The 10,705-nt window shown below is 44.3% G+C and overlaps 1 protein-coding gene across 1 annotated transcript in view; it reads right to left on the bottom strand.

The window, feature by feature from the left end:
- Positions 1-10,495, bottom strand: part of spon1b (spondin 1b) — a 66,764-nt gene extending 56,269 nt beyond the window's left edge. Inside the window, exons 1-3 of the mRNA XM_035532257.1 lie at positions 9,803-10,495; positions 9,001-9,107; positions 3,387-3,520 (exon numbers count right to left, since the gene is read on the bottom strand). Of these exons, the coding sequence (XP_035388150.1) occupies positions 3,387-3,520; positions 9,001-9,107; positions 9,803-10,031 (470 nt within the window). The 5' untranslated portion in view covers positions 10,032-10,495. The remainder of the gene's footprint in view (positions 1-3,386; positions 3,521-9,000; positions 9,108-9,802) is intronic.
- Between the last annotated feature and the right edge of the window lie 210 nt (positions 10,496-10,705).

Raw genomic sequence — 10,705 nt, 5'->3', positions numbered from 1 at the left:
TACGTTTCCACCGATCACCTAAACACAAATCTAGCTCAAATAATACATTTACACCAATCACCTAAACACAAATCTAGCTCAAATAATACATTTACACCAATCACCTAAACACAAATCTAGCTCAAATAATACGTTTCCACCGATCACCTAAACACAAATCTAGCTCAAATAATACATTTACACCAATCACCTAAACACAAATCTAGCTCAAATAATACATTTCCACCAATCACTTAAACACAAACTACGAAACAATTCTTTCTCTCTGCAAAATGCTTTTCTCCCAAAATTCTCTAAATACACAAAACTGTTTCAGAACCAAATGATCAACTCATCAACTCATTCAAGTGCTACTCGTGTAAAACTGCTGGACTTCTTTTCGTTGTTTAAAGACTCTCAAAGTACAATACCTGAAGTCTGGAGAAGGACCTTGAGCACACTTCAAAACATGAGTTAAAAACACTAACAAAAAGGTAGAATTAAGCAAGATGTTATTAAAAGCATGTTAATTATTATAGTTTCCAAATCCAGTTGTCCATCCATAAAAAGGTAGTAATCTTTTAGTAATAATTAATTTTTTTTAATTATAATTTATGTGGATGAGAGAGCAAACAAACTAAAATACATCATGTGACATTTCAGAATGTTGAGGGAAAGCAGCCCCTGATCGCTAACCCTACTCCTATACACAATAACTTTGCACATATGATTCAAACACATGCATACTGCCTGTGTTGCACAATAATCTCTCGTTACATTATTTTGCGCTAATCATTTTTTCTCTTATCATCAGATAGTGTGAAAATTCTCCGCACAGCTGAGCCAAAGTTATATAGGTGTGCACGGTAAATCTATGATAAGCTAACCTAACCCAGCTGTAATTTATTTATATTTTACATATTCCATATAGCAGCGGTAAGGACCCTAAAGGCTTATGCAAATGAAATGTATTGTAATATTTTTACCAATATCTTTTTTTAGAGGAGGAAGAATACTAAATTGAGATTCAAATGCCCACGCATTATCTCCTAAAATCCTACATCCCTGCCACTTCTCTGTCTGCCCAGATCTCTCGGGCTACTGCACTCTGTCAGGGTCTTTTCTTCCAGCATGAAACAGAAGCCATCCAGAAGTCCAGTCACAGTGCTCTCAGATCATTCCTGCTTCTGCTCCTCCACCCACAAACAATTAAAGGTGTGGTCTGCACCTGCAACAAACTACATCAGCAAATATCAGGTATGTCAGCTGCAAAATCTACAGACAATTCCCTTGTCAAACAAACTTTGCATGCAAGGATCAAGTGTGCGTTCAGTGTTTTTAGAATCTTTTTAGATTGCACTGTTATGGGGCTTGCAAGAGTGCTTTGAAAAACATCACACGCCAGAATAAGTGTGAGGTATTCCCTCACGGCCTCAGACCCTAGACCCTGACGGACTGAAGATATGCTGCTGTGAGCTCTCCAGAAGCAGGCTTTGAACCTCTGACCTGCAGGCGTTTCATACCGCCAGCACAGCCATCAGATGCGCACGTTGATATTTGCGCGACATTTTATGCGGCTCAACTCTCAAAGAGCATGCAAGTAAAACAAAGACCAGCAGGACGGAAGCAGAATCCACAGACAAGAGATCAAATCTGCTGCGTGCAATGCCAGGGATAAACCTCCTTCCAAACCACAACCCTCTCTGCCACTATACAACACATACATTACTGATAGCTCAACCCAGAAGAGGCAGTGGACAGCTCCCAAGTGTAATTGGACTTTTATTCGATGCTGGCTGAGAACTAGCCCAGCTGGCCTCTGGCGGATCTACAGCTGGCGCGGTGCCTGGCGCTCCGAGGAGTGCCTGACTCCCTGACCCAGCTGGGCCGAGCCACTGGCACGTGGCCTCAGAGTAACACGGCACAGACAGCAAACCATGAAAGGGGAGGGTCAGAGAGGGGTATTAACACTGAGATCTATTTCCTCACGTACAGCCTGGAAAAGAAGCGTGATGAGAGCCGGGCTGGGGACGTTAAACGTAATGCTGGTTAGCATCACACAACAGAGACAGAGAAGAAGAGAAGTGTACAGGTTGTAATGTTGGGCTGTGGTGCGTGTGTGTGTGTGTGTGTGTGTGTGTGTGTGTGTGTGTGTGTGTGAGTGTGTGTGTGTGTGTGTGTGTGTGTATGAAAGAAAAGAAAAGGATACAATGAGGTCAAGGCTCTTGTAATGTTCAGGGTGGAAGTTTTACATGTTCTTAGCATCAGTTCAATTTCACAATTTTCATTCACGAAAAACCCTCTTCACCTCACAGCTAAGCTGCAGTAAGAAAGACTAATGGGTTTTGAACTACTTAAATTTTAGTTCTGTGAGATTTCTCATTAAGGCTTGACTCACTTGGACTTCTTAGTAATCACGAGAGAGAGAGAGAGAGAGAGAGAGAGAGAGAGAGAGAGAGAGAGATTGTGCAAGATGTGTGCTCAGTTCAGTCCAACTGAGTGTGAGAGACAGACACAGAGAGAAACAGGGAAAAAATACAATTTAGAAATCAGCAGATGAAACATTTGTATATATTTGTATACACTCCTGTTTTGCCCCTATATATCTGCACTCTAAGTCTGCGTGTGGACATCTTTAATCTTTTATTCAGTGTTAGTATGTCTGAAGGTTTGATATTTGAGAGCTACATGTATGAATCTTCTTATATGACCTTCAAGGGGAACCCATCAAAGGAAAGGTCCAGATGCCCACATTAAAATGCACATTTTGTAAACAGTATTCAAATCTTAAAACCTGCAGTTTCTTTAGTACTTTGGACATTAATACTATGGCAGTTCATGTAATTTCATCACTATTGTTACACTGAAAAACACCAACAATGAAATCTTAATATGTAACCATAAAAATGTCTAATTAGAATGTTTCAATACAAGGTCTGGTATGACAAAACATCTCTGAAATTATCAACGTTCTCATTATTGTCTATTCTTCTAACACCCTGACCAAATTCCATCAAACCTCTCAAGCCCATAGTCATAAAAACACAACTGTGCTTGGGGTCCTTTATATAAAGCATCAGCAGGGCAAATCCATTGACCTCTGACCCAGGAAGCACAAAGAGCGCCCCAGCTTGGAGAAACCCTTTTCTCCTATAGGTTCTTCTGGCACTCTCTTTATCTGGTGCGACTGGTCATACAGAAACCTCGCCAGCAGTAATTCCTTTTTATCCTTGTTGGTTACTTTACTCCATACCTCCTTTATCCATTCATCTATCCATCTATATCTGTCTATCTCTCCATAAATCCTTTCATACAAACCCGTCTTCCGGTCCTTCCCTGCAGACGTGTACCTGCGACTGTGCCTCTATAACGCCTCAATCTCAGGTGTGAGGAAAGTGGGCACTAACCTGAGTACGACGCAGCCACTCCCAGCAGGAGGCGCCGTCCACAGAACTTGCATGCGGGTACGTCTCCTGGGCATGGTCTCAGTGACGGCGAGGGGACAGGCGTTCATGAACCGGGTGTCGCCCTCATCTATGATCTGTTGGACAGAAAATGAGCACTCATGCAGTATCCTGTGGACTAGAAGTGGGCAGCAGCCAGAGCTCTGCAGAGCACCCTGCCAAGATACTTCACTGCACCTGCTAAAGGCCTTTAGAAGTTCATAAACCTTGGAGTCAGCACTAGCGTTTCATCGCAGCCTTCAACAGAACAGTGACTGCTGGAGGTGGAGTTTGGGCAACAAAAACATTCGTTTTGGCCTTCATACAGGCTAAGGCAGAATCTTATATAACCCCCCCCCCCCCCCCCCCCCCCACACACACACACACCAGCACCTCTCATGACGAGCTGTAAATCCTACTGTAGTTAAATTAGTTCTTTCTTCCGGGGCATAGCACTTCAACACTTTGCAGCAGTTTCGATGACAAACGCATCACGCTCTCACGCTGCCTTCACATAAAGCACAGAGCCTCACAGATTACTGCTTCACTGTGTGCTCTACGATCAATGTTGTGACTGGAGGTTAGACCAACGGGCAAAGTCACACTGTCAAGCCCCCGACACTGCCCTGTGCCCGCCCAGGAGGAGGTTACCGCCTCACCCCGTGGCCTTGGGAAGCACTTCTGAACACTGGAACACGGTCTGGGCTGAAGCCATAACAAACTGCACAGACCAGCTAAACACATCTGCAACCACAGTCCAGCACAGCGTGTGGAGAAGGAAGTAAACTAGCTCTGGTAGATTGCATAATTATCATGGAAAAAATAATATTGTCATAACACTGTCACTCCTCAATAAAACAGGCCGAAACACATTCTTGTGTGCTTATGTGCGATTATCATTTGCAACAAAATGTAGAGGTTTTAGGAATAATGTGAGTATAACTGTTTTAAATACTGACTGCTTGTATAGCAATGATTGCTTTCGAGACCTGTGTTCATTCTCTGAATGACTGTATGACAGGCAGCACAATAAAAAGACCCAGGCCAGATGGAATACCTTTATTTCCCATATATACATATACATGCTTCTCCTCACATATGCCAGTTTCTTTGGAAGCTGGGATCAGAGAATAAGCTCAGTCATCAGAGGGCATCCATGGAGCTGAGAGGGTTAAAGGCCTTACTCAAGAGCCCAACAGTGGCTGCATGGCCCAGCTGGAATCTGAACCCACGACCTCCCGATTAACAGTCCAAAATCCTAGCCACTAGCCCACCACTAAAACTTTTACAGTTACACCTGCAAATGAGATTTTATTGATTACATTTTATTGATTAAGGCTTCTTTCATAAAGGGCATGCATATCACGTCCTACAAGAATGTTGAAATACTCACATTTAAAAATGGTAAAACAAAACCAATCAATTTCTTTTTTGCTGTTGAAATTTAGTGTGTACATTTACCAATTCCTCTCTCAATTTCCTACTGAAAACAAGAGGTGCAGTTACATAACTGAAACCTCTGTTGCACACAATCAAAATTTCACTGACGGAGAAAAACAGAAAACGTTTATTTGAAAAAAAAAACTGACAAAGTCACTTCATTGAAGAAGATCAAAGGATAATTACTCAGTAATCCCAGTGTTGTAATCATTTGCAGCATCGCCTGCGTTGCGTAACCTTCGACCCTAAGCTTGCTCCAGACGGCATGAGAAAGGATGTGCAGGCGTGCTTATTTTTCCCAAGGTGCTAATAACAGCCTCTTCTGCACAGGCAGGCCCCTCCTAAGCCCCGCCTCCTCACAGACGAGCCCCCCCCACAGGCAGGCCCCTCCTTACACCTCTTCCCAACCCCCCCTCTTCCTCGTCACACAGTATAGGCCCCTCCCAAGCCCCGCCTCTTTGCATGCAAGCCCCTCCCCCTCACAGACAGACCCCTCCTCAGCCCCTCCTCTTCGCAGGCAGGCTCCTCCTAAGCCCCGCCTCCCCAGGGTCATTTTGTTGCTGGACACTAATGAAGATACATCAGATTGGGTGAAGGGAGGACATGAATATGAGAGAGAGGAAGAAGGGAGAGTCTCTTTTTTAATTGTTTCCATGCAGGCCTGCTCACAAATCCTCTTCAGTGCACATGCAAACCCTCTCCAGGACAGACCCCAACCTGCCCAAGCAGGAACCGGAGATGCTTCAGTTTTCTAGAGAAATCGAGTCCTTGCCTTTTTAAACAAATCGAACAAATGCATGGTAAGATGTCTAGAGGTTTGTTTTGGCGCCACTGAATCTAGCTCCAAGAAACACTTGTCATTTCCTGTTAATGTAGCGAAAACAGCCATTCACTGTCAGCATACACTCAAAAGTTGGATAAGTGCTACACACGGTTTTGCCATTTGCGTGAGTTAAAGTAAACAGACTTTGTCCACAAAACAGCTTAAGATGAGGTTATGCAGCTATCTGGCCCTCCAGAGATTTGGATGGTCCGGTTTGTTATTTCACGACTGTTAGTGAACCGCCTGAAACTTTGCAACTGATAGAAAAAAGGAAAAAAGGTTTGGTTTCTGCTAATGGCTGAGAGTTAACCGACTGATAAATCTGCAGCGTGTCACAGCGTGGAATGCTTTGCTCTCCTGAAAGCAATCGTGAGCTTCTATTGGCCACCAGTCTTAGAAAACATCCTTCCAAAAGCTATTCAAATACTGGATGCCTACCACAAGTCATCAGATGCAGCTGAATGAATACAGCCTGTGGTAAACACAGTTTATTAAAACCAGCTCAAACATCAGTCAGAAGGGTCATAGCTATTGAGCATGGCACGCCGGTGTTGTCTGGTCAGTTTAAAGACCTGAGCAGTGTTAAAGGCACTCCTTCTGTCCAGCCAGGAGGTGCAATGGAGATTGGGCAGCTCACAGTGGACTGACGCCATGTGATGTCCACTAGCATTACTGCAGCAAAAGTGTGGGGTTTTGTTGGAGTGAAAGTCTCGATTCTAGAGGCTAAGAGAACTGTGGGTGGCATGACGATGGCAGAGGGTGTCCAGTGCAGGACATCATTGTTTCATGCTCTGCTCCCAGAGTCTACCTGCGTATTCAAAGAAAGCACACCTGTGTGAGCTAATACATGCAGCACACGTTATCATGGAAACCAAGCGTCCACCGTGGGACTCAAAACAACTGATTAGGTGGTGATTTTGATTTTCACGGGCCCTTATAAACAGTGTTCAACAGCATGGACTGAAATCCACGAGAAAAGAGAGGCCTGCCTAGCCATACTTCAGCTTCACTGTGATACACTGTTCCAGGATCAGTAATGGCTGACATATGATTAAGAGGAGAGCTTTCACTATCAAGAGGCTGCTGATCTCAGTGGCCTTGTATGTTATAATGTGACCTTGTAATGTGCATTGTATACTGCTGTGACAAAACTATTTCCCTCAAGGATCAATAAAGCTAGCTCTCTCTCTCTCTCTCTCTCTCTCTCCCCCCCCCCTCTCTCTTTCTCCTTTTCTATCCCTCTCTCTGACAAGCACTAAGGCTCTACTGCTAATGCACAGACCAGTAATCCAGGGGAATTTATGAATCAGAGCGTTTACTTTACAACTCTGCATGCAGATGAACAGGAAGAGGTCTTCTTTCCTAGGGTGTGCCTACACCACCTTTTAAGTTCAGACCCGCTATACGTCATCAATCATCTGAAAAATGGTGTATAAAAAAAGAGGACATCTGTTAGCAAGCACAAAGCCACTGCACCAGTGGCGGCAAGCATGAAGACGACTCTGAACAGATGTACGCCGTCTTCTGGTGTGCAGTGAGCCTATAACTCGGTCCTGCTGTTGGGATGAGAACAGCTCATCCACAGAACCCACTGCAGGTTCATTCTTAAGCTGTTAGCATTTATTAACTTCTTTCCTTAGAGAAAGACGGTCACATTTTAAAAAGGGTAGGAATATAACTCAGTACCTTAAAGTATGAAAAACTGCTCTGTCATGTCTCAACTAACACTTTATAGGTATCATAATACAGGTGTTGCCATAAAAATGAATAATATAATATTCATAAGATATTCATGAGAAAATGATACTTTTCATCAATGTAATCCTATTGGAACCCTCAAATGTCTGAGTGTGAACATGTTTTATTTTGCACCATAAAAGTAAATGAATAAAAAAAATCATACATCAAGTTTTAAATGCACCAATTTTGTAAATAAATAATTCATAGAAATAATTAAATATCCAAATAATTAAATAAGTGTCAGTTCTGATGTGCCCATCTATAAGGTATCTATTTATTATGTATAAAATAGTGTCATTTTGCTAACAAATTCATAAAAGATGCAACTCACAAATAAACACAACGGGAAAAGGTCAGACAGCAACTCTCCACTTTTAGGTGACATTTCTAAACAACGTCATATTTTCTCATCATTAAATGTACATCTCATGCAAATATCTGACATCTCATGCAAATATCTGACATCTGATTACTCAGACAGTAATGACTGTCTTCAAAACCATACTGTCTGCTGAGATATATTATCTTCAATGGAATGTTCTCTGCGGAGGTCCAGTTCACTGTGAGTGAAGTTCAGGGGGTGAATGAGATGATGGAACACATGCCCGAGAAGAGCCAGAGAAGAGCCTGGAGAGGAGCCAGAGAAGAGCCAAAGAGGAGCCAGAGATAAGCCAGAAAGGAGCCAGGAGAGGAGCCAGGAGAGGAGCCAGAGAAGAGCCAAAGAGGAGTCAGGAGAGGAGCCAGAGAGGAGCCAGGAGAGGAGCCAGAGAAGAGCCAGAGAGGAGCCAGGAAAGGAGCTACAGAGGAGCCAGAGAGGACCCAGGAGAGGAGCCAGAGAGGAGCCACAGAGGAGCCAGAGAAGAGCCTGCTCCCAGTTCTTTGAAGAAAGAAGGGCATCTACACTTCACACCTCAGAAATCAAGAGCTTCCAGAGCGGGGATGAGGTTGTGGTGGGGTAGGAAGGAGTGGGAATATACAGATGAGCAGTACGTGACCAGGTTTTATGGTGGATTTTCCCTCAAACTACAGTTAAGGCATAAGTCTCTTTTTAATATTTGATTTTAGATCATATCTCTTCCCTGTGACTCTTCACACTTTCTCTTCCTCTAACCTGATCTCTCTCTCTCTCTCTCTCTCTCTCTCTCTCTCTCTCTCTCTCTCTCTCTAGAAGGGGATCCCAATTGCTTGATTTCATGTGCACTTAGCACATACTCATCCATTTCTTCTGCATTTTAAAACATGCAGAGGTATAAGAACACACGGTACTGTAAGTCTCGCTGTGACTAAACACGCGTCTGGAGCTGCAGACCATCTAACTGCCACAGAGTACGTATGAGGTCTTGGTTTCAAAACTCAAAAATGGATGGTGCGGGGCTTCCCATAATGCCCTCACCTGTTGCGCTTGAGTTCACGGCTAAGGGTGGGGGATGATGAAATTCGCATCCAAGAAAAACACCTTTTCATCATCTCAACAAAACCCATCAATCATTTTTCAGAAATGTGCTAGCAAGAACGTCTGGTTGTGCTGCCGCGGCCCAGCTCAGTAAAGAGGAGCCACTGGAACGCTTTCCTCACCTTGAAATTGCCAGCAAAATCCCCGGGCACGTCTCCTTCTCGTCCCTCCCTCAGAGCGAGCAGGATGAAGCCGCGGAAGAAACTGGGGCTGCTGGTATACAAACTCACTAGGGAGACGGAGAGATATAGGTCAGAGGCGGCAGGATTTAGCCAGTCAGTGGGTCAGATCTCCGAAGTGTGTCAGGCGAAGTTGCCAACTGCCAACACATTAAGCCTGGGCTCCGGCATGTCACGGACTGTGTGCTTCTCTCATGAAGCGGAACCTTCCGAAAATGAGAGCGAGTGCAGACACGCTTGAGGTGAAACTTAACGAGGGATCCGCCGCACGAACTTATATTTAAAACGCACGTTATGATTCACTGGGGTTTGAGCACGCAGAATATTGCGTATAAGATGTAGGCGGCATCAGTCCAGACAGGAAAGGTGTACGGCTAGTTTTGCTCTTCATATTTTCAGTTCGCTGACTTATCTTCATGCTGAGTTTAAAACGTGTATCTTGAAGCTCTAATTGTTACACTAATTATTGTTTTATCAACTTCTTGCGCTAGTCTTAATCTGTTTGCGTTACTTGGCAGGTTGCGAAAACATTACACTCCACAGAAACAATAACGTGATGATTTGAAGTAGTCTGTTAGTAATGTTACTAATGTTAGTAATGTCGGGAAACGTGCGAGCGCGTAGAGCCTGCAGCCCGTCCAGCGCGCGCACGTTTGCGAGTCTCACTCGAATCGCGTTTCAGGATTGATGCATGAGGAACTGGACTTGAGCAAAAGTCTCGATAAAGGGTCCAATGTTTCCTCACCTCTGTAAGTGCTTCCAGGCTGATAGGTTTCTGGGTCTCCCTCTACTCGTAACTGAATTTCCCGTTGGCCGTCTCTCTCGGTTGCAGGGTTCGGTAAGTCCGCGATCCTGCAATAGCGTTCCCTGAACGGCAACCTGCCTGCGGCTGCTCTAGCGAAAGCATAAGTGCTGAAGAAAACAACGATCAGAAGTGGACACCGGAGGAACAGTTGGTCTGTGTGCACCCCCATGTTGGAAACCCACTTGGCAGACAAGTTTGAAATCTTGGTACGCAAAAGAATGAATGAACTGGAAAATAAATATTTAAAACAAACAGTCACCGATCCCGCTGAAATCGCCCAAACTTGTTTACGACTGAGTCCATTCACATAAAGAAAATCTGGTTTTCTGGATAAGGACGAATCCACTGTAATGTTACAATATTATAGTCCCGCGTCTCCTTAGCGTAAGACAGGCAGGCGTCCACGATGTGGACTTTACTCAACGCGCATTCTTTAGATCCCCGAAATAGCAACGCGGACGGTTGCGAAGGAGTCTCCTTGATACCGCACGACACGGTGGTCCAGTGAGAACAGATTCAGCCGGCAGACTTTACACAAAAGCTAGACATGGCAGCGCCTGTTGTGTTCAAGGCGAGCTACTGCCATCCTTGGTGAAACGCGCCGAAGAGCTTTCCGGTGTTTGGACAGCCGTGAGCTGCAGCGGCGCGGGTCAATAGAAACACTAGGGGTGGTACAGTAAAAAGGGAAGGGCTTTGGTACTCGTCTTATCGTGTTGATGGTCACACACGCTAAAACGGATTGCAAACGCTGTGTTTTTACTTGTGGGGAGATCTATGGGTGTTTGCAGTGCCCACATACGTAATCACTGTTCAAAAATATAGACATCAAAGATTAAAAACAAA

This window comes from Electrophorus electricus, chromosome 12 (genome assembly GCF_013358815.1).
Source record: "Electrophorus electricus isolate fEleEle1 chromosome 12, fEleEle1.pri, whole genome shotgun sequence".
NCBI classification, from domain to species: Eukaryota; Metazoa; Chordata; class Actinopteri; order Gymnotiformes; family Gymnotidae; genus Electrophorus; species Electrophorus electricus.
This window is presented reverse-complemented; position numbering and strand designations above follow the sequence as displayed.